The following is a 26341-nucleotide window of genomic DNA, read 5'->3' as shown; positions in this document are numbered from 1 at the left end:
GGCCATGTATCTTGTGCGTGTATATGCCAGTAGTAGGAGAAAATGGACGCTTGTAAATTGAGCGTCCGTTTTCCCAACCGACTTGACAGCCACCTCTCCTGTGTGCCCGATTCTGAGGAGGCACTAAGGACACACATTTGTCCCTAGCACCTTCTTTTTAGCATGAATCCTCATTTTAATTTTGGATTGAGAACCCAGGAGAGGTGGCCGAGTGCGCATTAGGAAAACAGGTGCTCAACACTGAGCACCCGTTTTCTGCGCACATTTATTGCATTGGCCTCCCAGAATTTAGAGTGGACTCACAGGTCTTCAGTCCTCTGGATGTGAGCCTTTTCGCCCCAAAAGGGAATCAGGCATAAAAATCTCTCTCTCCATAAAGTAGTAAGAGAAGGACCCTCTGGCAGGGAGTGCACCATAAGGTATCACTTCCAACTGAAACTCCAGGGTGAAGCTGGGAGGCTTCACCAGAATATAAAACAAATATCCTCACTATTACAAAGCTTTTTGAATCTGATCCTACTGAGCTCTAAACTGGCTGGGCTAAATAGGGTTGAGAAATCCAACCAAAGCCCTCCAGGTGGGAAGAGGCTGTTGAGGGATGTTGCCAGGTTCTTTTTTGGGTACTTGCCAGGTTCTTTATTGGGTACTTGCCAGGTTCTTATGGCCTGGATTGGCCACTGTTGGAAACAGGATGCTGGGCTTGATGGACCCTTGGTCTGACCCAGTATGGCATTTTCTTATGTTCAGGGTGACCAACAGGTGGGGGTGCCACACTGACATTTGGCAGACGACTTTTTAACAGTCCAGGGACTTTCCCCGTCAGGAAAATAATTAAAGGGTCAAAACCTGGCTCCAGCACTTCCCAAGTGAGCCCTTAAGCACTATTATCCTGTACAATAGCGGGTACACATATTTTCCTACAGATAAAAGTAGGCATGTCTTTGATAATGGTGGATACTTTTACCCGTCAAAATGGTGAGCAATTTGCAATCTACTTACCCGAAGTAAGAGTAAGAATTAGACTTGTCAACTATTTGCTTCCCCGAAACTGGGTCACTTAGTTAAATTCCTTTGCAACCTGAGTTTGTTTTGTAATAAGATGCATTTCAAAAGCATATCATACATGCTTGAAAATGTTTGTTCCGCAAGCTAGCACGACACCAACTAAACCTGAAGAAATAACAGCAGCTCGCAGACCACCACCACCACCATCTGTTGCACCGCTCCGCGTTGCTGGCTGGCTCGCGCTATTTACACGCCCCTTGCCAGCACGTGACGCGCCGCGGCACAGCTTCCTCCCCCCCTCCTCGGCTGCATTTAGGCCTGTTCTCCGGTGGGCCGGAAAGCGGCTTTGTGACGGACCCGAAAATCAGCGTTGATCCGCCATCAGCCCCCGCCAACAGGCGGGAGCAGCATGGCGGAGGAGGAGCGGCGTGAACCTGGGCTAAAGAGCACAGCAGAGAGCGGTAAGCGCTGGCACCTCCCATTTCGCCAAGTCTCCTTCCTGGCTGTTAGGTCACAGCCACACTGCAGTTACTTAACCTGTCTTCCCTAGCCCCCCTCCCTCCTCTGAAGAGCTGTCAGATTTCTTCTTTTACAGTTCTAGAAGGTATATTACTGTATTTGATCCAGAAAATAATAGTATCTTTGTATGTGCTGATTCCACTTAGTGGATCAATGGGCAGATGATTAAAGAGGTTACAAAGCATTGGCTGAATGTCCGCTCTCCCAGATTTGACTGCAACGTTGAAGGAGGGATGCATGTATATCTAGGGAATGTTGTGGAATGCGATTCCAGTTTTTGGCAGGGCCAATACAATTACTAGAACTCTACGTTAAAAAGAAATACTGTGGGAAACTGGTATCTTTTTATTGGATTGATGGATATCTTTAAAAAGGAATTGAGAAATTCTGGAAGCTCATTTACAACATTTGTGAAGAAAACAATGAATTGTCCTATAAACAAAATAACTTTCCAAGTATCTTGTTTCATTAATTGCCACTACATTACTGCAGTGATAATGATTCATCTGTACAAGTCATTGGTGAGATCTCTTGTGAAGTATTGTATCCTATTCTGGAGAATCTCATGTCCAGATATAGACCAGATAGTGCTAGAAGCAGCCTGGAGAAGGTGTTACCAAAATGGAGCAGGGTCTGCCCTATAAGCTCTATGTAGAGAGATTTAAGAACCTAAATTTTGTTCCTTAGAAGAGAGGTATACATATTTGTGATGCACAAAAAGTAAGTATTTTACTGTAGGAAGAAAGTTCTAGACCAAGCGGTCATGATACATAAAGTCAATGGGGATAGACCAAGGAAAACATAGTAACATACAAAGTAGATGATGGCAGATAAATACTATTCACCCATCCAGTCTGCCCCATTTTTCTGGTCTATATTGCTAAAGAATCTTTTGTCTTCCTCTTTGGATGCGTGGCATTTTGCCTGTCACTTAACGTTTCTCATTGATTTTTCTACCTTAGGCAATGAGAGCAAGGGTTTTTTTTTTTTTCATTTTTTAATCCTCCCCTTTGAGTTATCCCCCACCTATTTTGGAGGCTTCTAAGGGCATCCCTGGAGCAGGTTCAGAGATTAGTGGTAAGGTGAGTAGTGGAGAGAAAAAGTGATCTTTGACCTCCCGCATGTGGACTGACTAGAATGAGAGAGGTTTTCTCAGCTTCTTTGAAGAGTAGACCTAGCGAGGAGATGAGTTTTTTGAAGATTGATTCTGCTTTTGGGATATTGAGTGGAACCAGTTCCTGACAGAAGGGATTCTCCCCAGTATCTGGAAGGGCTAGCTTTGATTTTTAATTTTTTTTTTGCCTTTGCGTAGAGTCAATAGTGAAGGTGAAGGCGTGGAAGATTTTTGATAGTTTTGCTGGTGATTGTCTGCTCACAACCAGTTAACAGTGAGTAGTGACTGCCACAGGAGGATGCCTTCCCCACGGCCAAAGATAGCATAGAAGTCACAGAACATTATTTTTTAATGGTTTTAAAGAACTATTTTATTTTTTAAGGTGTTTTGTAACAGATTTTTTTCAGAGCTTTGAGGACAATGGATTTTTCCCAGCAGTTTGGATGTGGGAATTGCAATGGAGATATTCTACCCTTCGAGGGGAAGGATTATTGTGCGGAGGGGAGAATAAGAGCAAGGAGGATTGGTATGGATAATGAGACCATGGTTTTTTCTCACACTAAATTTTTATGTTTTTGATCTTTACAGTTCTTGCCTGAATTTAGATTTACAAACTACATTTTTTTTTAAACACCAATTTGGACTCAAGAGACTCTTTCATTGGGATCACAGGGCAGTGAGTGGAAAATATGGGGATTTTTCTTTATTTTTCTTGTCTCTTTTGTCTCCTCCTGAAACACTCCTTGCACAGCAACAAAGGCCAGTGGGTTGGGACTGAATTGTATTGACCACGGACCATGTCCACATCAAGGTCCCAGGAGACAAGCTTTCCCCCTCATTAACAACCCTGGCAATGCTGCACCCTGAGTGCAGCCAACTGGGAGTCCACTACAGATAGATGAGCATACAAGTTCCTATGCTTAATCCAGCATCTTGGCCCTCACAACCCTCCATGTTTTACCACCAAGATTTGCAGTAATCTAAACAACTGCCAGAATTAGCAAGACTGTTGCCTGAACAGCTGGCCTTGCTGCTGGCATTGACCTGGGTGGTTACTGGGGAATTGTAGCCTGCTGGTTCCTACCTGGCTATCCTGTGACTTGTAGTATTGCTTACATTTGTTGTCTTTATCAGTGTCTTTTCTCCTTATCGCCTCTGTGAAGGAATTAGTTCTTCACAGAAGGGGTGGTAAATACATGGAAGAACCTCCCTGTGGAGTTGAGTGATGGCCAAAATGGTAACATAATTCAAGCAAGCATGTGATGAGCATAAAGGATCCTTAGCCATGAGGATGTATGGGTAAAGCCTTAGATCAGGTATGCTCTGTGTAAATCAGGAGTGGGCAGATTAGACGGGTCTTGTGGTCTTGTCTGCCATCATTTTCTGCTTATGACCTCCTCCCATAGTCCTCTCTGTCTCTCTCCCACATTCTTCCTCTGGTGTGTTTTCAGGTTCCTTGGCAAGATAGCAGTAGTGTCTCAAGGCTATGGGGAGGAGAATATGTCTTAAGCTTCCATTGAGTTGCATTAGAGTTAGAGGCATATTTTTAGAATGGAGACTGAAAATAAGGGTTAGATTTGTTGGTTGATTTAAAAGGGTTTGGGCTGTGTTTGCATTATGCAGTAGGAGTGTCAAACACTTGCATGGCAGCGTTGTGCAACATAATTGTGCTTGGGTTGACCAATATAAAAATGATACTAGGAGCTACTGAAAAGTAAAATGACATACAAATTTAAAACAAGAATGACTGACCGTGGTAAAGCATAGTAGCAGTCTTTGTTTTGCAAAGCCAGGCCAGGATCCCAGGACAACCTTGCTGTGGCATAATACATCTTCATATGACCAGCAGATAATGAGCAGAAAAGACCACAAGGAAGAATAACCTGCCATTTATAGCACATATTGGAGGGGGCACTGTTAGTATGCAATTATATACTTGGTGCATCTTGTACATGCCCTATACCTGACTTTCTGAAACCACTGCCGCCTTATTTTTGTATATTTTTTATAGTCCAGTGCATAATGATTTTTGTTCATAAATGTTTGAAATATTTAATATACTGCACATTATTTCAGACTAATATTTTCTTTTGGCACTGTGATTCTTTATGTAGAATAAGAATAGTTGTTATTCTGGAAAGTATCTTGGAGCTCCTACATCACTTCTGTCCCAAATTTCTGTGCAGCATTTTATAGTGATTAAATTCATGTGGGTTATTACTGTAAATCAAGATAAATCCAGGAAAGTACTTGAAAAAAAAATCAACATTATTAAACATATATGTAGTGCTATGAGATGTGGACAAGCACAGTACAAACATAGAAGAGACAGTCCCTGTTTTCTAGAGTTTACAAAAAGGCCAGGATCAAGGAGAACCTGTTTAGGATTTAAATCTTCCTCAAAAAAAGTAGGGTTTGAATGAGCCACTTTAAGTAGAAAAATAGGCAGTGGGTGAGTGGGAGGCAGGGAAGGAGAGAAACAAAATAGGGACGCTTTCAATGTCTGCATTAATTAGTTTGGCAATTGAGGGAAGATTTAAACTCCTGTCCTGCACGGGTGGGGCCATAAAAGAATCTGTAAACTCTCAGGGCTGGAATCTCTTTTGGCTAGCGCTAGCATGGCTCTCTCTCTCTTCCCCAAGACTAGGATCCTTTGTTGGTAGTGGTGGGGTTTACTTCCAAGGCAGAGTGCTAAGGGTGTCCTTTTCACCTTCTGTCTTTGTCCCTGGGAGAGGGGCATTGTTTCCTCTCTCTGTGTGTGTGTCAATAAACCCACATGAGAGGCACTTGGTTAGTGTCCAAAATTAAACTTCTTTACTGTTGCAAAGAGATGAAAATGGCACAATTTACATTTATTCCTCAGCACCACAGAATTTGTCAGCTGCAGTCTTTTTTTTTTCCTATCTGTGCAGGATTCTCTTACACCAAGACAAGGGAACTTCTACCCTCCAGGACTAGGAAAAGAGTTCCCAGGTGGGCAGGGTATCCCTTATATGGGCAGGACACCTCTTCCAATCTGGCAATATAGTAATCACTGTCTCTGCCCAGAGAGCCTAAATCTCCCTCTCCCTCTCCAAGGTGAAGACTCCTGTTGGGTGGCCTCAGTGCCCTTAATTATTTCTTTACTCACAGTTAGCTGGGTTTCAGTATTCTTTTGGTTCAGATGGATCCCTGATGGGAGGGATCCAGGTTGGAACAGCTTGGGTTGTTCCTTCTGATGGACAGGAAGAGGGGCAGTCAAAAGTTGCTCCCAGATCTCCTTGCAATAATCTTCTTTCCCAAACTGATATTAACATCGAAAGATCCTGGCAGCGGGTCACCTCCATCTCTGTCTTCCCTAACCTGGGCAGCCCCAGACACAGGGATCCCTGTATCCTGAGCCCAGGTGATGCATATGGTTTCACCACACTTCCTAAAAAAATATTCTCTTCAGAAGCCCAAAATAGTCCCAGGATGGAGACCTTCCACACCAGGGAGTGGAAAGGGAAGGCAGATCCCTGACCCAACTCACAGACTCCCAGCAGGGTTTGCTGGAGTCCTAAGAGCAGGTCCAAAAATTCAAAACAGGAAACACTCCAGACCCCTTGTAGCAGATTGGCTCTCTGGTCTCCTGGGCTGGAGTGGTGCAACTCTGTCGTGGCTTGGCCTCCGAAGGCCTGCAACGGGTACTCTGGGGGGAAAAATAGTCTTTAGTATCTTGTGCTCCTTCCTCCAAGGTAGTTGTAGCTTCCACTTTGTAAGTCCAGTTCTGCTTAAAAAAAACCCAAAACACTCCCAACAGTACTAATTCTTGCTATAACCTAGGATCACGGCCTATCCTTTCAGGTCTATGTAATAAGGTCCAAAAATAATATGGACCAGCCATTGCTTGTCCGCCTTTTAGATGTCCCAGAAAAAACCTCTGGTCTGACTCGATCGCCTCAGGTTCTGTATTCTCTGCTTGCACACAAAGCCACAATGTTGTTCACAGGCAAATGTCCTGGTAGTAACTTGGACAAGCGTTGTTTCCACTTCCACCCCCATCCCTGTCTCTATATATATTAAATTTAAATTTAAGGGCAGCTGGGTTTCTAAAAAAACCCAAAAAAAAACCACTTGGTAAAGACTGCCTCCCCTTTAGCTGGGAGACTGCCTTTGCCTTTTCCCACCAGTGTCCAAATACAACAAAAAAAAAAAAAAAAGGAAGAACTGTTCTCTGCTTATTGGTAAACATTGCAGTGCTAATTAGCAAACTCAGATAATTGCTGCCCCTTTTATTCCCTCTGTCCCTACTCAGAGCCCACAACATCTAGTAATGCTCCTAGAGCAGTGATGTGGCACTCGAGGACTGGAGTTCGCCAAACTGGCCAGGTTTTCAGGATATCCACAATGAATATGCATGAGACAGATAGGCATGTACTGCCTCCATTATATGCTATAGACTGCTAGTACCCAACATACCTCCCAGCTCCACAACTGCTATAAATTGCCAACATTCACCACATCTCCAACTCAAAAAATTATAGGAAAAATACATCTTTACTCTCCTGTACTCCACACCAACCAATCCAGCTTCATGCTATTTAACAACACAAGAACGGCCAAGCCTTTCCTTTTCTCTTAAACCATGTAATCTAGCTCCATTTTAATATCCAGGGGAGCAGAGTTCCATAGCTCAGGTCCTGCCACTGAAACGCCCTTTTACGATCTTCAACCTTTGGTATCTCTGATTTGGATGGAATCTGTAATAGGGCATCTTGAGATGTAAATTACATCCAGGGTATACCAACATAATCACTTTTGTAAATACTTAGGCCCTAGCCCAGACAACTAGAAAAATCAATGTCATCAATTTGAATTGCATTCAGTAAACAATGCAAACTACACAGAAGCAGGATACACTAAGGGGAGGAAGAATAGCCTAGTGGTTAGAGCTGTGGGCTACGATCCAGTAGACCATTGCCTCAGGTACAAACTTACAGGCCGATACAATAAAATCACGGGAGAGCGCCTGCTCTCCTGGTGCGCGCACAGGCCACTCTCCTGTGCGCGCGATTCAGAAAAAAAAATTATTCAAATTAGGGCCCGCAGTAAAAAGAGGCGCGAAATTGAGCGTCGGCTGTCAAACTCGCTGACAGCTGCCGCTCCTGTCAAAAAAGAGGCGCTCGGGACGCTAGCGCTAGCTTTACCCCTTATTCAGTAAGGGGTAATCACATGTCCAAATGCGGGTTAACAGTGCGCTCTGCGGGATTGTAAGCCCTCTGGGGATAGGGAAATACCTACAGTACCTGAATGTAAACCAACGTGATGTGATATGTCAGATTGAATGTTGGTATATAAAAATAGATAAATATATATATATTCAGGACTGTCAAAAAAATAATTCTTGCTGCTATATTTTGCATTACTTGTAAACACTGAACAACTTTACTTGGAAATTCTACAGACTATTGAAACAGGTCCAACAAGAAGAAAATGGCAACCCGTATCACTGTCTGAAATACAGACCTGTTAGACGAGGGCAGAAGCTTTGCCCTTTGAAGTTTTTTTTTCACTGACACTGAAAAGTGAGATTCAAAATCAAACAAAGCATCTATCTGAATCCCCAAATCTCTCACCTTTCCAATACACACTGTAGCCATATCATTGATCTTGAAAACCAATGGGGGGACCACTGTTCCATTCATAAACACCACCTCTGTTTTTCCAACATTCAAAATGAACAGATTAACAAACATTAAAGGCTGATACAGTACAGTGCGCTCAGTAAGGAGTAATAGCGCGTTGAAAACGCGCGTCCAAACACCCCCCCCCCCCCCCGAGACTAATAGCGCCCACAACATGCAAATGCATGTTGATGGCCTTATTAGTCATTCCCGTGCAATACAGTAAGTAAAATGTGCAGCCAAGCCGCACATTTTACTTTAAGAAATTAGCGCCTACCCAAAGGTAGGCGTTAATTTCTGCCAGCGCCGGGGAAGTGCTTTTCTGTGCACCCTCCAACTTAATATCATGGCGATATTAAGTCGGAGGTCCCAAAAGTTACAAAAGTAAAAAAAACAAAAAAAAAACCAAACTTAAATCAGTCCGCGGACGCTCAATTTTGCCGGTGTCCGGTTTCTGAACCCGTGGCTGTCAGTGGGCTCGAGAACCGACGCCGGCAAAATTGAGCGTCGGCTGTCAAACCCGCTGACAGCCACCACTCCTGTCCAAAAGAGGCGCTAGGGACGCGCTAGTGTCCCTAACGCCTCTTTTTACCGCGGGCCTGTGCGTGCGCTAGGAGAGTGGGCGCTCGCCCGCTCTCCCGCGAACTTTACTGTATCGGCCTGTTAGAGGTCACTCCCAGAACACAAATTAAACTCTGAATAATGGCCACAAGATTAATGTCCTCAGACACCACTAACTGAACATCATCAGCTTATAAATAGCCTTTGATGCCCTTAGAACCCATAAGGCTTTTCAGTGTGCACCTGAAGATATTAAACGGCTAACAGTGGGGAGCCTTGCAGGACCCTGCAATTAGCCTGAAATGTCTGACAACTCATCTTTTACTGCCACTACCCACAGGAATTAAGCAATCAATCAATTACCACTCTCCCCACCTCCAATCCCACTTGTTGATGTTGTTCTAACAATATCCCTTGATTAACCAAACCAAATATATTCAAGAGATCAAAAGACTCCCCTCTATCCCTGCAACACCTCAACCACTACCAGCACAGTCTCAGTGCTTTGGCCTTTTGTGAACCCTCCAAAAAAAAAAAAAAAAAGGCAGTGCATATTGCATGAAACTTGAACTGTCCTTTAAAATATTCAGAGAAGACCAAACTGCTCACTTATTCCATAGTAGTTTAATAAAAGCTTCAAAAGAGATTCACAACTTTAGACTGTGGTTAGTCCCCCAATACAGACTGTTTCGCCCTAAGACGGTAACTTTAAAATAAGCACGTGGGCATCCATATACACTTATATGGGTGCACGTACACTGGATGTTGCGTCGGAGGTGGACCCGTAGGCGAGGACCTACGGGTCCCCACCGTCGGCAGGTGGAATGGGCTGAAGCTAGAGGCCGCTGGAGCTTCACCTATACCAGCCCTCGTTCCCCTCGGGTTGAGCCTTTGGGTGCCGGGTCCGGCAGGACTTAGGTGGGCCTCGAGGTTAGATAGAGTTGAGTAGCTGTTCAGCCCATAGACAGCAGTCGGTAGATGGCGCAGTTCTATCCTGGACTGGATTCGGTACGAGGGCTCGGGTACCAAAGAAACAATAGGGAACTGGAGGCACCCGAGCAAAGGAAGGCCTAAGCCTTGAAAGTCCACGTCCAGAGGATAGGCGAGGAGAGGCGTTACTGACAGGCTGGATTCTGAGCCGGCAGTGAGTGGAAGTTGTGGCAAGCAACAAAGAACTCTGGACGAAGGAGAGTCTGTAGTGTAGTTGTGCAAAACAAGGGTCGGGGCCGGAGAATGCAGGTATAGTCAATCCAGGCAATAGTCACGGTATGGAGCAGGCAGACGTGGTCAGGCAAGACAGTGGTCAGGGCGCGGAGGAGGCAGGTGTGGTCAGGCAAGGCAGAGGTCAGGGCGCGGAGAAGGCAGAGATGGTCAGGCATAGGGGAGATCCGGGGCTGGAGAGAGGCTGAAGAATAGTCAGGCATAGCAAAGGTCAAGTCCAGAGAGTCAATCCAACACATGGACAAACAGGAACTAGGAGAACAGGAACCGGGAGCCACAGGAAGACAGGAACACACGATGAGACGATTCAAGGAATAGCAACGAGTACTCGGAGTATGAGACCTGTTGCAAAGGCAACGCTATGGAGTGAGGCCTGAACTTTTATGCACTGAAGAGTCTGACGTCAGCATCCAGGTCCGCGGCCAGGTTCCCGCTGCAGGCCCTTCAAAGGAATCACTGAATCTCGTGCCTAGGAAGGGGCGTGGTGCTGGTAGTGTCGACTCTTCGAGGGCACCATGACGAACAGGGGCATCCTGGCTGGCAACACCGGGCAGCATAGTAGGGCCAGAGGCACTGGAGGGAACCCAAGGTTGGAGCTGGCGACCCACCGTCGCCAGCAAAGAGGAGCCAGCAGCTGGAGTCCATCTGAAGAGGTGAGAGGGCCGTGCCGTGGGGCTGCTACGAGTGTCACGCGTAACACTGGAATTTTAAATCATGCACGTAGTTGTGCACACATGATTTTAAAGTACGCCTACTGTACATAATGTGTGCTCCTAATTTTAAGGACTTTGTCGGCTTTAACATGCCCAGGTAAGCGGATTTTAAAACATGCTCGCATGAAGGACATTCCCAGTTTTACCACTTACACTGGGTAATCTGGTGGACTATCTTGAGGTCATCTACCTTCGTCTACCGCTGCCAAAGGTCTGGGGGATTACTTACAGGTCCTGGGCTCAATGGTGTCCACTTTGGAGCTGGTGCCTTGGGCGTTTGCTCATTTGAGGCCACTACAGAGGGCATTGCTGTCCCTTTGGAGTCCTCGGTCACAACAATACTTTCTGTCCCCTATCTCTGATGGAGTTGGCAAGGGCCAGTCTAGCCTGGTGGATAACACGCAGCAACCTGGAGAAGGGAATGCCTTTCGAGGTCCCTGATTGGGTGGTGGTCACCACGAATGCCAGTCTTCGGGGCTGGAGGGCAGTTTGTCTGGGAAAGTCTGCGCAGGTTCTCTGGTTGACGGAGGAACAGACGTGGTCCATCAATCGACTGGAAACAAGAGCGGTGCGCAGGGCTCTGTTGGAGTCCCTACCTTTGGTCCACGGTCGGATGCTTCGGGTTTTCTCAGACAACTCGACCATGGTGGCTTACATCAACTGCCAGGGGGGAGCCAAGAGTCCCGCAGTAGCACAGGAAGCTCAACTGTTGTTCGAGTGGGCAGAGCTCCATCTCGAGGGGATTGCCGCCTCACACATGGCAGGAATCGACAACGTCCAGGCAGACTACCTCAGCCGGCAACAGTTGGATCCGGGGGAGTGGGAACTGTCTCCAGGAGCCTGGAATCTCCTTTGCGAGTGGTGGGGTACTCCTCAGTTTGATTTTATGGCAACGAGTCTCAATGCTAAGACACAAGGAGTCGGGAGCAGTGGGGCTAGATGCCCTGGTGTGTCTGTGGCCGACTGGTATTCTACTGTATGTCTTCCCTCCTTGGCCATTGATAGCAAGGGTGCTCTGTCAGATAGAGGACATTCCCAGTTTTACCACTATGACCGGGGTTGGTCATAGTGGTGGCTCCGGAGTGGCCTCGCCGTCCTTGGTTCGCGGACCTACTTTGTCTGTCAGTAGACAGTCCTCTATGCCTGACCTACTTACCGGACCTTCTGCGTCAAGGTCCCATATTTTCGTATCGGGAGGATCGCTTCTGTCTCGCGGCCTGGCTTTTGAGAGGAGGCAATTGTGCGTGAAAGGATATTCTGAATCTGTGATTGCTACACTTCTTCAAACGCAGCATCCCTCTACCTCTTTGGCCTATTCCAGAGTCTGAAAGAGTTGGACCCTCTTCAGGTTTCCGTGTCCCATATTTTGTCCTTTTTTGCAGGTGGGCTTATCCAAAGGGTTGACCCACAGTTTTCTTTGAGTCCAGGTTTCAGCCTTAGGTTGCCTCAGAGGGAGAGTACAGAGGATGGTTTTGGCGTCCCATCCGGATGTGGTTCATTTTTTAAGAGGGGTCAAGCATCTTCGTCTGCCTCCTGATGGCATTTGTCTGGAGTGGAATCTCAATCTTGTGTTAAGGGCGCTTTGTGAGGATCCTTTCGAGCCTCTGAATCGCACATCCTTGAAGACCCTTACTCTGAAGACTGTCTTCTTGGTGGCTATATGCTCGGCTAGGAGGATTTCGGAATTGCAGGCGCTGTCTTGCCGTGATCCGTTTCTCCAGATTTCGTCAGACAAGGTATCTTTGAGAACGATGCCTTCCTTTCTCCCCAAGGTAGTGTCTAGTTTTCATGTAAACCAAACAGTGGAGTTGCCTGGTTTTCCGGATTGGACTCTGGATCCCTCGATTGGACGAGAGCTTCATCTTTTGGATGTGAGACGAGTGATGTTGCGATACTTGAAGGTCACTAACGCTTTCTGTCGCTTGGATCATTTGTTCGTTCTATTTGGGGGAGCGAAAAAGGGGGAGAAGGCGTCCAAATCTTCTTTGTCTTGCTGGTTGAAGGAGACTTTCTCTGTGGCTTACGTATTCAAAGGAAGAACGGTTCCATTGGGGCTTAGAGCGCATTTGACTCGAGCTCTGGCCGCGCTGTGGGCTGAGTGTCAGCTACTCTCTCCCCAGGAGATCTGTAGAGCCACGGTGTGGTCCTCATTGCATACTTTCACCAAGCATTACCGGTTGGACGTGTGGGCTCCGGAGATGGCCCCTTTTGGGGAGAGTGTTCTGTAAGCGGATCTTTCAGGATCCCGACCAGTGTAGGGAAGCTTTGATACATCCCATTTGTCTGGACTGATCTGTGGTATTTCAGGAACGAAAATTAGCAGGTAAGTACCAATTTTCCTTTTGTCAGGTGCTGGCAGGACTGACTGAATGCAATCCGAGGGTTATCCATGTAGGCTGCTGAGCCTGGGCACTTGCCTGAATTCTACCTGGGTAGGAATTCTATGTCATTTCACCAATTTGATTGGCATTGATAGAGGGTCAGACAGTGCAGAGATTGAAGACCACACTGTTCAGAGGGGAAGAACTCTCTCCCTACATTCAAAGGAACTAGGCTCCACAGGCAGGAGTCTTGTATGATGTAGGCACTGCTCCTGCTTGCTAGTATGGCAGTGAAGTCTCCTTATGAGAGAGGGTGAGCAGGAGCCTGGGCAAGCAGCTTGCTGCCGCACCTTTGGTGCCATGCCCAGCAACTGTTGCCCATGTGCACCATCACTCTGACACATCAATGTCAGGACCGTGTCGGGGACCAGGACTGCCATTGAGCACCATGGTCACCCTTGATGCCATTGAGGTGCTGGGACGCCTTTGATGCTGTAAGGGTCTTCCATGCCATAGGCATTTGTGGACTCGCATCGGATTCATCGAGCGCCTTGGACTTCAAGGTGGCAGAGTAGTCTATGCCATGGATGTCTTGGTCCTATCCATTAACAACTCAAAAAAGCGCAGCACGACAATTTTTATGGAAATTGTGAGTCAACTAAATTCTCAAAAACCAACCACTAATTTCCCAATCATCAGATCAATATATTGACGCTTACAAATTGACCATCATAATAGGCATCATTGTGTAATGCTATACAGCTTTTTTTTCTCACTCTGCCTTACATTTAATCATCGGTCAGTCCCAGAATATGAACAAACCTTTTTTTTTTTAATATTTTTAGTGTGCTCCGTGAATACTTCATCCTTGAAATTAAAATAATCATCGATTTTCCTTTTCATTACAGTTCATGAATTAAATGGTAACTTATCTGGAAAGTTGTCCATGTATTATTTCACATGAAGCTGTCAGCCACTTATGGTTTCCATGCCCAAATTTATCATGCTGTTAGCCAATTGCTGTCTCTCTGTCTGACATGGTACTGTGTTTCAGACTCTATGCACGTCCTTTATCAAGGGCTCCTTTATAACAACCGGGGGCACCATTAGTATCCCATTGGAGCATCTTTAATCATGAGGTAGATGAATTGAAATTTTTTGTTATTCAGCAATGCCATGTGCGTCAATATGGAGACATAAGTAACATTCTCAGGAGAATAGAGCAGAGATACATTTACACATGGAAAACTATGAATCCTGAAGGATTAAATGATATCATTGAGTGGGAGGCTTTTTATGGCGTGTAAGTGAGTTTAGGGCTAAGCAACAGTATTCATAATATTTTTTAATATGCCATAAGCATGCAGTAATTTTTACTCATTTCTTCTCATTTTTGATGGTTGATAGGTAATGACGATTTTATGACATACCTGTAGTGGATTTTGTTTAATTGGCAAGTTTAAGTTGTGCATTGAATCCATTTATTCAAGCATAGGCAGCCATTGTTTGTATGACATTTAAGGATGCCAGCAACTATATACACATTTATATCATTTACAGAATTGTCGATATAAAATATACTTAAGGGATCAAAGAGGAGTCTGTTTTCGCTAAGGTTTGGGCTTGCCGCATGCGCGTTTTACGTGCAGTTCAATGCGGTACGTATTGAATTTATTCATGGAGATCTGTCTTTAATGTGATTGGCCAAGGGGCATTTAAATATACGTCTTTGAAGCGTTACGTAAGTCAGGTAATACGCCAGTCTTCATGGCGTTTCAGTTGCAGTGGACGCGGTAGCGATATTGACTGAACAAAGTGCTGAGGGCAATTGGCAAGAAAAGTTTTGCAGCGACTGACGTAAATACCGGGAGATCAATTTAAAATTTTGGCGTTTGAACTGGTAAGGTCTCAAGTTATTTATTATTTATTTTTTATTCCTTTTGGGAATCATTATAATGCATTTAAAAAAACTAGTGAGTTTTTGCTAGCCAACTAGTTACGCTTTTGAGAAGCGTCGGCAATATTTAATATGAATATAATTTGAATGTAATGGCAAGTGCTATATTTTGCAGCGAGAGCGACATTTAGATATTGAACAAAACATGTTATTGCATCCTTTATAGGTTGTGAAGGCGAAGGCTTGTTGAAAATGGTATAAGGAGTTGTCGTCCCGGTTGATGCGTTAGATGCACAGATTGTACATTGTAAAGCATCTGAAATACACATAAAGTTTTCCAAATGATTTCCAGAATGTTTCAGACATGAAAGTACGGTTGGTCCCAGTGGAGTGGAGTGGTGATGGTGCACAGGGTGTACATACCCGTATATAAAATATGTATTTGGTTAAAATGGGTATTGTATTAAATTTGTTTTGTAGGTTACAGAGACCAGATCTATGTGCGCTTAGTAGTTTTATTATACATGACCAACAATGATGAAACTTGACAATTTGGAGCATTAATGAGAAGAAAATAACATAATGAAGATGCCGTTATAGAGCCATAAATCGTGGACACCTATAATATTTCCCTGAAGAAGCCCTATTTTTTTGGGCGAAACGGGTATCCCGTCGGGTGGTATAAACATTAGGGGTGGTATAAATGTTATATTGATAAATGTGATATTTATAAAACTATGTTTGTGGTTAAATCATTATAGGTTTCTACCTGATGGAATATATCACAGAGATTTATTATAGCGATGTATTGTATGTTACATGTTGGGCATGTTAATATTGGGTGGTTTGGGTAAGTTATAAGTATTGCAGTATACTGACTTTTAGGGGTAATTGGGGATATATATGGACTGAATGGTATGATTGTGATGATGAGAGTGATGCGTCGTTGATGGTTTTAATTTTGGTGTTTTCAGCACATAGAGGTCCTAATATAATATGTTATGTATTTTTGAATAAAGTTTATTATATAACTGTTAATTGGCATTATAATTTGCCTAGTCCTCTGTGTCTGCATTTTAGTTATTGTGAGCACATTGATTTTTCACCCTTTTGCAGATACATTCTGTCCTTCAGATGTCAGTGGACCGCAGTTTCTGGGAATTTCTCAAGCCCCAGTTGGTTTCTCGGTTGTCTTGTAACACCAAAGAAAACTGTGCGGTCTTCGTCCAAGGGTCCTTTCCTTGGTTACATCTCTGGACTTTATCCAGAGGGTTCTAGACATATTGCCGTTGGTATAGTTTACTGATCCAAAACCCTGCTTGTAATGTTTTCTGTGATGCAGAGTATGATTCTTGTTTGGCACTTGCATCCGTTCCCTGCCTCAGGTGCCCCTGCTATGCATCGGGGTTTTGTGTCTCTTTTCTATGGTTTTTCTCTTTGTAGAACCCAACTCTTTTTTTCCCACATAGACCCCCCCTGTGGGTCAGCTGCCTCACAGGCAAAAGAGAGAGGTGGTGCTTTCAGCACAGTGCAGCTTCCCACTTAGTCCTACTCAGACAGCCTATAGCTTGGTATTCACCCATGTGTGAGGACTACCATCTTGCTTGTCCTTGGAAAAAGCAAAGTTGCTTACCTGTAATGGGTGTTCTCCGAGCTCAGCAGGATGTTAATCCTCACAAAACCCACCCACATCTCATGGGAGTTGGTTTCTCCATGTATTAACTATATTAGGCACTGAGGGACTCTACCTAGGCGGCAGGGTGATGACTACAGCTGCACATGCTCAGTAGTGCATGTTTGAAAGTTCTAGAATCTTTGAGGTCAAAGTTCCGTACCGAGCTCCATCTGATAATGTCACCCATGTGTGACGACTAATATCCTGCTATCCTTTGAGAACATCTGTTAGAGGTAAGGACGTTTGCTTTTCATCTACTATATTACTATAAGCAAGGATAGCCAACTCAATCTTCAAGAGCCACAAAAAAAGGTCTGCTTTACAGGATATCCACAATAAACACAGTTTGCATGCACTACTTCCATTGAATGCAAATATCTTATGCATATTCATTTGGGAAATCCTGAAAACCAGGACTGTTTGTTACTCATGAGGACCAGAGTTAGCTCCTCATAAGAATTTTCAGAAGACATTTTAAAGCAAAAACCAGACAAAAGACAACTTAGTTTGCATAGATATTTGTCCATCCAGTAGTTAATAATTTTTCATTCCTTGTTGATCGGGGTCGGATTTGAACTGGTCTTGGTAGTAAAAGGCTCCACTGAGCTCTCCATTTCCACTTGAATCTTTAATAGTTGACCTTAGAGAGTTGGTTTCTGGCATTAGCAGGGGTCAAAATGAAGAGAGACTGCCAAATTCTAGAAGAAAAATTTCTACTTAAGAGTTAAAAATATGTAAAAATAAGCTTTGTTAGTGTGCTGAATGTTAATGTCTACAAAGAAAATCCTTATGCTATAATGTTTTTTAAAAGAAAACTTATTACCATGTGTTTGTTTTTTTTTAATTTACAGATTCAGATACATTTGAAATAGTTGTTCCCATCACCATCTGTATGTTGAGTGATGAAGATATTTTAGAAAGTGATGAAGATGATGGAAGACAGAGAAGCAGCTTTGCACATGAACAGTCCTGTCCCCCAATGAGATCACTGTCACATGACCATATAAGATGGGAAAATTATGCCATCAGCCAAACATGTGCCCAGATGGAGCCCCAACAGGAAGGCGAAAGTAGTGAAGCCCAGGCTAAGAAGGGACAGCATAGTATAAATAAGCCACTACAGCAGATTCATGAGGATGCCTCATGCAATGAATTGGTGGGGCAAAAGGACCTCGGCGGTTCAGAAATGATTGTGCCTTCCCTTTATTTTCTGTGTGAGACGAAGGTAAATTTTCTGCATCGCAGTGGGCAGATTTCTTCTCAAGCAATAAGGGAACATCAAATGGCCTGTGAGAAATCTGCATGTGGTTTCACTGGCCACTGCTTCTGTGAAGAATACCAGTCTGAGCTCATGTGCAAGGACTCGCAAGCCTATAGTAAAGGAAAAGGTACTATAATTTCTCCGTGCTATCATTATTTATGCTTTGTTTTTTAATTGCAGGATCAATTCATGTGAAAATACATGTCAGATCAAAGCATATAAGTTCAAAGGAGTTTTGCTACTTGGGCGCTTTAAAAGTACGCACTCTTATGAAAATTTTAGAAGAGAAAATACCCGCATTGAAAGTATACACATGCAACGTGCACGTTAAAAATGTCTTTGTACTTTGTAACTGCTGTTTATGCAGGGGGTGGGAGCACATATTTGAAAATTGAATGTACGTCTGCTGGTTTCCTCCCTTGACCTAAACACATGCACCGACTTGACTCCTTTTACTATGGCTAAATATGTGCATGCTGTGGAACACCTGCCATGCTTCTGATTGCATTGAGAAGAGCCATTTTCAATCAGGTAATTTTTCTTCGGTAAATGCCTCTGAAAATTGCCCTCCTAAAAAGACAAAATATTCACCAACTAAGCAATCCAACTAAGCTTCCAGGTCACACCATAAAATAAAATGTAAAAATCTGGATTTTTGCAGTATTAATGCAAGGCATCAAAGTAAACTGACACCTACAACCTGTATTTATTTAGACAACAGAAATCTATGGCTACTTGATTGGATAACAGCTCACTGACTGCCGAATTTTAAATGCCCATTGCGCGTAAAAATTGGTACTTACGTGCGGGGCCGGGTCCTGCATGCTCTGTAAGCATTTTCAAAATGGCCCGGCCCCACGCGTAAGTACCAATACGCGCACAAGTGCCAGGCCCTGAAAAGGGGTGGGTCGGGGGGGGTGTGGTCTGGGCGGGATGGAGGCCAGCCGGGACAGCAGCCATTAGCCACTATCCTGTGGAAGTGTGAGCCAGCTGACTAGTTTTGCTTTCAAGGAGCAGTAAGTAATTAAAAAAAAAAAAAAACCAATTGAAGGTAGGTTAGGTATAGGGGATGGGGAGGAGAAGGGAAGGGGAAAGAAGGTTAGGCAGAGGGTTAGGGAAGTTCCCTCCCTGTCTGCTACTTAATTTGAGAAGGCCTGATTGAGTTGCCATGTGGATTTTGCAAAAATTCACACACACCCCCCCTTTGCGCATGCCACCCACACATGTGCGCGAGGCCAACGGATTTTATAACATGCGTGTGCTGGTGCACGCATGTTGTAAAATTTGGCACGTCCATGTGTGCGCACTTTTTAAAATCTGCCCCTGAGTGTAAATTTTTTCTCAGGCTAGTAAATTACAATAAATTTTATAAAAACATTTTTTCACTTGGTACTGCATTATGGTTTCATTAGCGATTTTTGTGGTTTGCGTGTATGAACTTTTGAACTCACGTAGATACCTTTGCAGAAGTCATCAGATGAGAACATGATGTCGAATAGCCTTGAGAGAAGTCATTGGCAAGACTCTAGGTATATGTGTAAAAATACAGGACACGAAACATTGATCAGAAAAGTTTGTCACCACAAGTTTATATGTATGTATGTATTTTTATTGCAGATTGGTAAAACATCTTTAGGGCCTATGGGCTATAGGACACTGCTTAGAATGGTTACTGGCTTCTTGTAAAGCAACACTAGTAGCATAAACATATTCTTGGACTGCTTAAAAAACATATAGCATTTTTGTAGCCCTGTACATTTTAATGAGAAAGCTAATCTCATATCCTAATCTGATACAATGAGAAATGGACATGACTCATTACACTCACCAATTAATATTATTTACAAACTATGTAACCGATCCTTAATGGCACCTGTGTAACTTAAGATACGATGGCATAATTTTTATGTGCCTTAATGTAAACCGTTGTGATGGTATCCACTGAACGACGGTATAGAAAAATGTTTAAATAAATGTACCTTTTTAAGAATTAAAAAAAAAAAAACTGGGCAAAAATATACAAAAAAACTCATTTTTAACAAGTCTCCCTTCTTCCTGTTTATTATTTTATAACTGACTGTTAGGCTGAGAGATCAGTTCAGCTGTATTTCTCCTCAAGTCATGAGAGGAATTGGTTTTGGGGGCAGGAATGGAGGGAGACAAGAAGGTCAAAAAGTCTACTGGGATCTTCGGCTAGTCATGATATAAAGTGAATTCTTAGTCTTGTTGGATTAGAAAAGGGAAAGGCAAAGTTGATGTCATAGTCCACTTGGGGACGAATGACCTGACTAACAACCAAGTCAGTGTGTCTTATACATTTTTATTGCTAGAAACCATGCCACTGTTTCAAAGGAGGATTTCAGGAAATTAGGTCTTAGGTAGCGATTAAGAGTTTTCTGGAGTGTTACCAGTATATGGTAAGGGGGAAGACAGGCTATGTCACATCAGGATCTGCAGTGCATGGATAAAGAACTGATGTAAATAATTTTAGATATCGCAGAGGCTGGAGCTATATTGTAGAGATGGTCTCCTTTCTGAAAGGGAAATTAAAGTGCTGTTGCACCGATTTTAAAAAGGCCGTATGGGTAAATTTCGGGGGTTATGTGCGATGCCGGGCCTTGTGCGTGCTGCGCGCATTTTATAACGGGCCCACCCACGCACCATTAGCCGCTGTCCTGGGGAAGCCCGCGCCAGAATCTACAGTTGCTCTGAAGGAGCAGCAATGTAAATAACAAAAAAAAAATTATAATAGCTAAGAAGGGGTAGGGGTCAGAGAGGAGAGTGGAAAGGGTAGGAAGGTTAGGTAAGGGTATAGGGAACTGGGGAAGCCCTACTCGGGTCGCCATGTGTAGCTTTTTAAATCCCTTCCCCCCCCCCCCCTTGCGCACGTGCAGGTCCCAACCTGCCCACACATGCATGCGGGAACCGTATTTTATAACATGCGCGCACATGTTATAAGAACATGCCATACTGGGTCAGATCAAGGGTCCATCAAGCCCAGCATCCTGTTTCCAACAGTGGTCAATCCAGGCTATAAGTACCTGGCAAGTACCCAAACACTAAGTCTATCCCATGCTACTGATGCCAGTAATAGCAGTGGCTATTTTTTCTAAGTCAACTCGATTAATAGCAGTCCTGTCATTGACTCACCCCCAAATCCAAGTGGTGATCCTCCTCCCTCCCAGATGTGTAAGCAGATTTGCAGCTTGATCCTGCACCCCCCAAACCGAACTACAAGTCCAGTAGAGGGCAAGGAGGGGGCCTGACAGCCCTCCCCTTCTCTCCCCTTCTCTCCACATGATCCTCCATCCCTTCAGTCTAAACTCTTGCCCAGTCCTCTCTCCTAATTTCCCTTTCCCACTGAGGTTTACAAAAAAATTAGGGCCAACCCCTTCTACCTCCCATGCAGTTTACCCCTGGTACCTGATCACTCTTCCCTCTCCTTCACCTGCCAGAACACCCTGAAACCAAGCCAAGAGAAGAACATGGTTCAAGTTGTACAGACTAGAACAGGAGTGGGCAATTCCGGTCCTCGAGGGCTGCAAACCAGTCGGGTTTTCAGGATATCCTTAATGAATATGCATGAGAGAGACCTGCATACACACTGCCTCAGTTGTATGCAAATCTGTGTCATGCATATTCATTAGGGGTATCCTGAAAACCCGACTGGTTTGCAGCCCTCGAGGACCGGACTTTCCCACCCCTGGACTAGAAGGATCTTATGGCTCTTATCTGCCGTCACATTCTATATTTCTTTTGAACTTCTCTGCTGAAACTCACAAACGAGAGACCAGCTAGTGCCAGCTGTGATCAATGTCTTTTTAGTGTGGAAAGCCTCTGTCCTCTCGAAACTGGACTGAGCCTGCTAATTTGTTGCACTTGTAGTCCAAATCATTAGCGGTTAAATTTCTTGCACAGTTTGTATATAAGAACTAGGTCTGAATTGGATTACAAATAGAAATTCTAAAATCCCTTTTTTTTTTTTGCTTTTGAATTTTTAGATGCTGCTCCTTTGGAGCCGGAAGATAAAAAATACTACAAATTAAAACCTTGTATGGCAAGCAGTAAGACTCTTTGTCTTGAATCTCACAGCACATCTGATGATCTGAATGTATTGAAAGGCCTGGAACTTTTCAAAATCAGCTCTACTCCTGTGACCAGCAGTGTTTCCAGCTCCATTCCAAAACAGCCACAAGAAAATGTAGGGAGTTGGGTTGACTTCCAGAAAGAAGAGATTTCCACCTTTCCTTTAAGTTATGAGCAAAGGGAAGCACCTGTCCAAGTTCAGGGTGAGACTCCTACTCTTTGTAGCACAAAGAAAAAACGAATGCTTGAGATAAAAAAGTCCACCCATAGTAAGCCTAAGATTATTGATCCAGTGGACACCAAATTCAACTCTAAGAAACCAGGGAACTTCAAGTGCAAACTCTGCAGCGCCATATTTCAGTATGCAGAGCAGCGAAGGAACCACATGAATCTGGAACACAAGAACAACAAGATGTACGTGTGCAGTTATTGTCAAAGACGTTACTCTTTGCTCATCAACCTTCGGTACCATCTTAAGGCTCACAAGAAAATGGCAAAGTCTGAAAACAAACAGCACAAAAAAAGATGCAGTAAGAAAAGAAAGATGCTTTGCAACAAAGGGGTACATGAGGACTGCTTTACAAGTGTGGAGCCCAGCAGTAGGGCTGACAAAGCTCCAAAGATCTTTTCTTGCAAAACATGCCTGTTCTCTTCTCGCAGCATTCCACTCTTTGTGACTCACACCAAAGGTCATAAAGGGCCGGTGCAGTATCGCTGTCCACTGTGTGACTACGCTGCAGATCTGCCGTCCTATTTACTGAATCACATGTACTGGCATACAGGTTCTACATTGTACCAGTGCACAGACTGCCCATTTATCACCAGATATCTTCAGAGTATGAGGAAGCACAATTTGATACACACACAAAAGCCACACCCATGCAACCTTTGTGATTTGGCATTTATAAGTGTGACAGGGTTACAGCGACACATGGGTACGCATGCTGTAGAAAATTCAGACAATAATAAAAGCTCAGAGAAAATTCATGCCTGTGGCCAGTGTGGTGTGGTGTTTTTTAGTGAGGTGCACCTCTCCTGTCACACATGCACATATCTTGAAACTACCCAATGCGATGCTGAGCCGGTGAGCGTTTCCATGGATGGTGATAGAGCCACCCGGACCAGCGTGCATCACCCTGACCTGATTTCTACCAAAAAGTACAAATGTCAGCTCTGCAGTTACACTACGCCCTATTTTCATAACCTCAGACAACATTTTAGGGTTCATACTGGGGAAAAACCATACAAATGCAAGCTCTGTGAAAAATTATTTCGCACCGCGAGCCACTTACAGCGACACAAATTTGTACACTTGAAAGTTGGAGCTCATAAGTGCGACCAATGTGGTCATTTCAGCAGGACTTCCTCCGAGCTAGCAGTACACCAGGCGACCCACCAGGGCAACTCCTCAAAACCTTCTGAATATGCTTTCAAATGTAGGAAGTGTGAGTTCACAACAACCAGTAAGAAGCAACTTCAGAAACACAAGGGTTGTCACTCTGCCTCAGAAAGTACTAAAATTCTTCAGTCAACAGCTCTTCCCAGGTTGTTCCAATGTGAACTGTGCACTTATATCACATCCATTTTGGGTAACCTAAAGATACATAAAAGAATTCATACAGGAGAAAAACCTTATCGGTGCAACCACTGTGACAAGGCTTTTCGTACCTCTCACCATCTCCAGCGACACAAGAGCACACATGCTGCTAAAGATGAAGTTGGAGAACCAAAGGAGAGTCCCATCAAAATGTATGTGTGTGAAGAGTGCAAATACACCACCTTTCATTCAGGAAACTATAAGCAGCATTTGAGAATTCATACTGGCGAAAAACCCTATAAGTGTGACCAGTGTGATCTTGCATTTCGTACTTCTGGCCACCGTAGACGACATGTACTTACACACTGGAAATCCGAGTACTTGGGTGACAGTATGATGATTCTTCCACCCAGAATGAAGACACAGTAAATAAACACGTGAAAACTCACAGTTTTAAAAGGCACAGAAAAATATAAACTGCATCTTGGAAATTCCAGCAACATTCATAAAGCTGGTGGGAAAAGTTACAAACATTATAGTGATATCTGTAAAAGTGAATTATCTCATTACATACTTGTATCTGTACAAGAATCACAGTTTCATTTTGCATTTTTATTTTTGCTTTGGCGTGCTTACCCATAAAAGGACTAAAACTGTGCAGTTGATGTTTCCTTTTTGTATCTGGCCTCAAAAATAGCAGCATTTGGTAGCAGTTATGCTAAGGAACATACCAAATCATCTTCATTTTCAATAAAATCAAGAAGTACTATTTTAGACATTCAGGTTTTAGATGAGTGGACGAGCGTTCTACAAGTTAGCTGCATTACACACTGGAGATGTGCTAAAAGCTTGGGCATCAGCCTATGTCTTGGAATCGTGCAGGAGTCATTGCTTACAAGTATCTTAGCAGAATATGCAGCAGAAAGAAAATACAACTGAGGGACCTGGAAATGTATATCCTTTGTGTGTTTGAATGAATCTTAAATGTATGTGTCTATAGTAATTGCCAAAGTACAAATTGGGGCCTGTATGATACATTTTAGCTTCAAAGTTGACCAATGAAATACTTCTGCCTCAGAAGCTAATGAAGAGAGGGGGTGAAACCTTGAATAAGATAAGTGCTAGTTCATCTGCTTGTCAAGAACACACACACTTTATCACTGCACAGTAATGACTGACCTCAGGGCAGGTGCTGTCCTTTGGTTGTGGGGTAGATGCAATGTGGAAGATCTCTAACTTTTCAGAGCACTAATAGGAAATAATCTGCAAAACTGAAAAATAGCTAGGGCCCTTCATTTTCAGTTTTTATTTTATTTTTCCCAGAATTTGTTTCAATATAATAAGAACAAAAAATGGGAGAAAGTAGTGGGGAAAATTGTCATTTTTTTGAGTAAAAATAATTTGTTCTTGTAATAAACACTGAAATTCCTGGGAAAAATAAAATATGAAAATGAACATGTCACGTTTGGCCGGTCACAGGGAGGTCCCGCAATCAGCTCCACTCACCCCAGGATGCTGCCAGCCCATCCAGACGTCATGCTTGGTGGCACACATTATTCCTGTGCATACCTTCTCCAGCCTTAAGGATCCTGGGGTGGGAAAACTCTAGTGGTGCCCCCTGATAATGTCAGGCTCTCAGAGCCATTTAAAACCTGCAGTAGCCCTGGATCCTTGCCTTAGCAACAGGTCCTCCTGCTTTGCACTGCATGTTGCTAGCTCCTGTGCGTCATTTTGCTGTTCCTCTGCCTTGTCTTCTTGTCCCAATACTTGCTTCAGGTTCCTGCTTTCTTGCCTTCCCTAGCACTTGCTCTGCCCTCCTTGCCTTGTCTTGGTCCTCCTAGTCCTTTCTTGCCTTGTCTTACCTGTTCAGTCCAGTCAGTGTCTTGTCTTTCTCCGTATTGTTTGTCTTTGCCTGATTCTCCAGTTCTGACCTCTGCCTTGGATTCTGACTTCTCTTTTTTGGATTGCTGCCTGCCCTGACCCTTGGCCTTGACCCGGATATTTATTTATTTTTTTATTTAAAAGATTTTATATACCGCAAATTGGGCAGTGACCTGACTGGCTAAGCGGTTTACAAGTAAAAACATAATTAAAATAACAATACAAACAATACAATGTACATCATTTGAGTTACGTTTGCTAATGCTAAAAACAACATAGCAGTAAAATTAGATAAAAATGCAATCAGAGTTATTAACAATATAGTAAGAATCTTATTAAGTGATTTTGTATGCTACAGTAAAAAGATGTGTTTTTTAAAGCTTTTTTAAAATTCTTTATTGTTTGCCATTAAGCGAATTTCCTCTGGAAGCGCATTCCAGAGGATTGGGCCGGGAACTGAAAAAGCACGTTTACGTGTTAATTCCAAGTGTACTAGTTTTACTGACAGAATTTCCAGAATGTATTTGTCCATTGAACGTAGTTGCCTAGTTGGTTTGTAGATTCTCAGAAGAGTGCAAAGCCATACTGAATTAGTGTTATGTAATAAATTATGTATTATTGTGAGAATTTTATATGTAATGCGGTAAGATATTGGTAACCAGTGTAAGTGTTGCAAAACTGGGGTGATGTGATCTCTGTGTGGAACAGTATACAATACACGGGCAGTGGCATTTTGAACAAGTTGTAAAGGGTGAGTGGTAGAAATCGGTAAACCTAAATACAGAGCATTACAGTAGTCTAAACTTGTTAAAATTAGAGACTGAGTCATGGAGCAGAAGTCTGAAGTCTGCTCGCTGCCTGCCCTGATCACAGCCCATACCCAGACCTTTTCTGACTGCTTCTTA

General features: G+C 43.6%; 1 protein-coding gene across 3 annotated transcripts; it reads left to right on the top strand.

Moving 5' to 3' along the window:
• Nucleotides 1-996: 996 nt before the first annotated feature.
• On the top strand, nucleotides 997-26063 carry LOC115088118 (zinc finger protein 93-like). 3 transcript variants are annotated; one of them, XM_029596088.1, is made up of 3 exons: nucleotides 997-1466; nucleotides 17523-18059; nucleotides 21934-26063. In XM_029596088.1, the coding sequence occupies exons 1-3, from the start codon at nucleotides 1415-1417 to the stop codon at nucleotides 23982-23984; spliced, it is 2640 nt and encodes an 879-aa protein (XP_029451948.1). In that variant the 5' UTR covers nucleotides 997-1414; the 3' UTR covers nucleotides 23985-26063. The 3 variants fall into 3 exon arrangements, with proteins under 3 accessions (XP_029451948.1, XP_029451949.1, XP_029451950.1); XM_029596089.1 differs by lacking the exon at nucleotides 997-1466 and adding an exon at nucleotides 1489-1609; XM_029596090.1 differs by lacking the exons at nucleotides 997-1466; nucleotides 17523-18059 and adding an exon at nucleotides 18079-18463.
• The last annotated feature ends 278 nt before the right edge of the window (nucleotides 26064-26341 follow it).

Source organism: Rhinatrema bivittatum, chromosome 3 (assembly GCF_901001135.1).
Source record: "Rhinatrema bivittatum chromosome 3, aRhiBiv1.1, whole genome shotgun sequence".
Classification (NCBI taxonomy): Eukaryota; Metazoa; Chordata; class Amphibia; order Gymnophiona; family Rhinatrematidae; genus Rhinatrema; species Rhinatrema bivittatum.
Note: the sequence above shows the minus strand (reverse complement) of the source record. Positions and strands in the feature narration are given on the sequence as shown.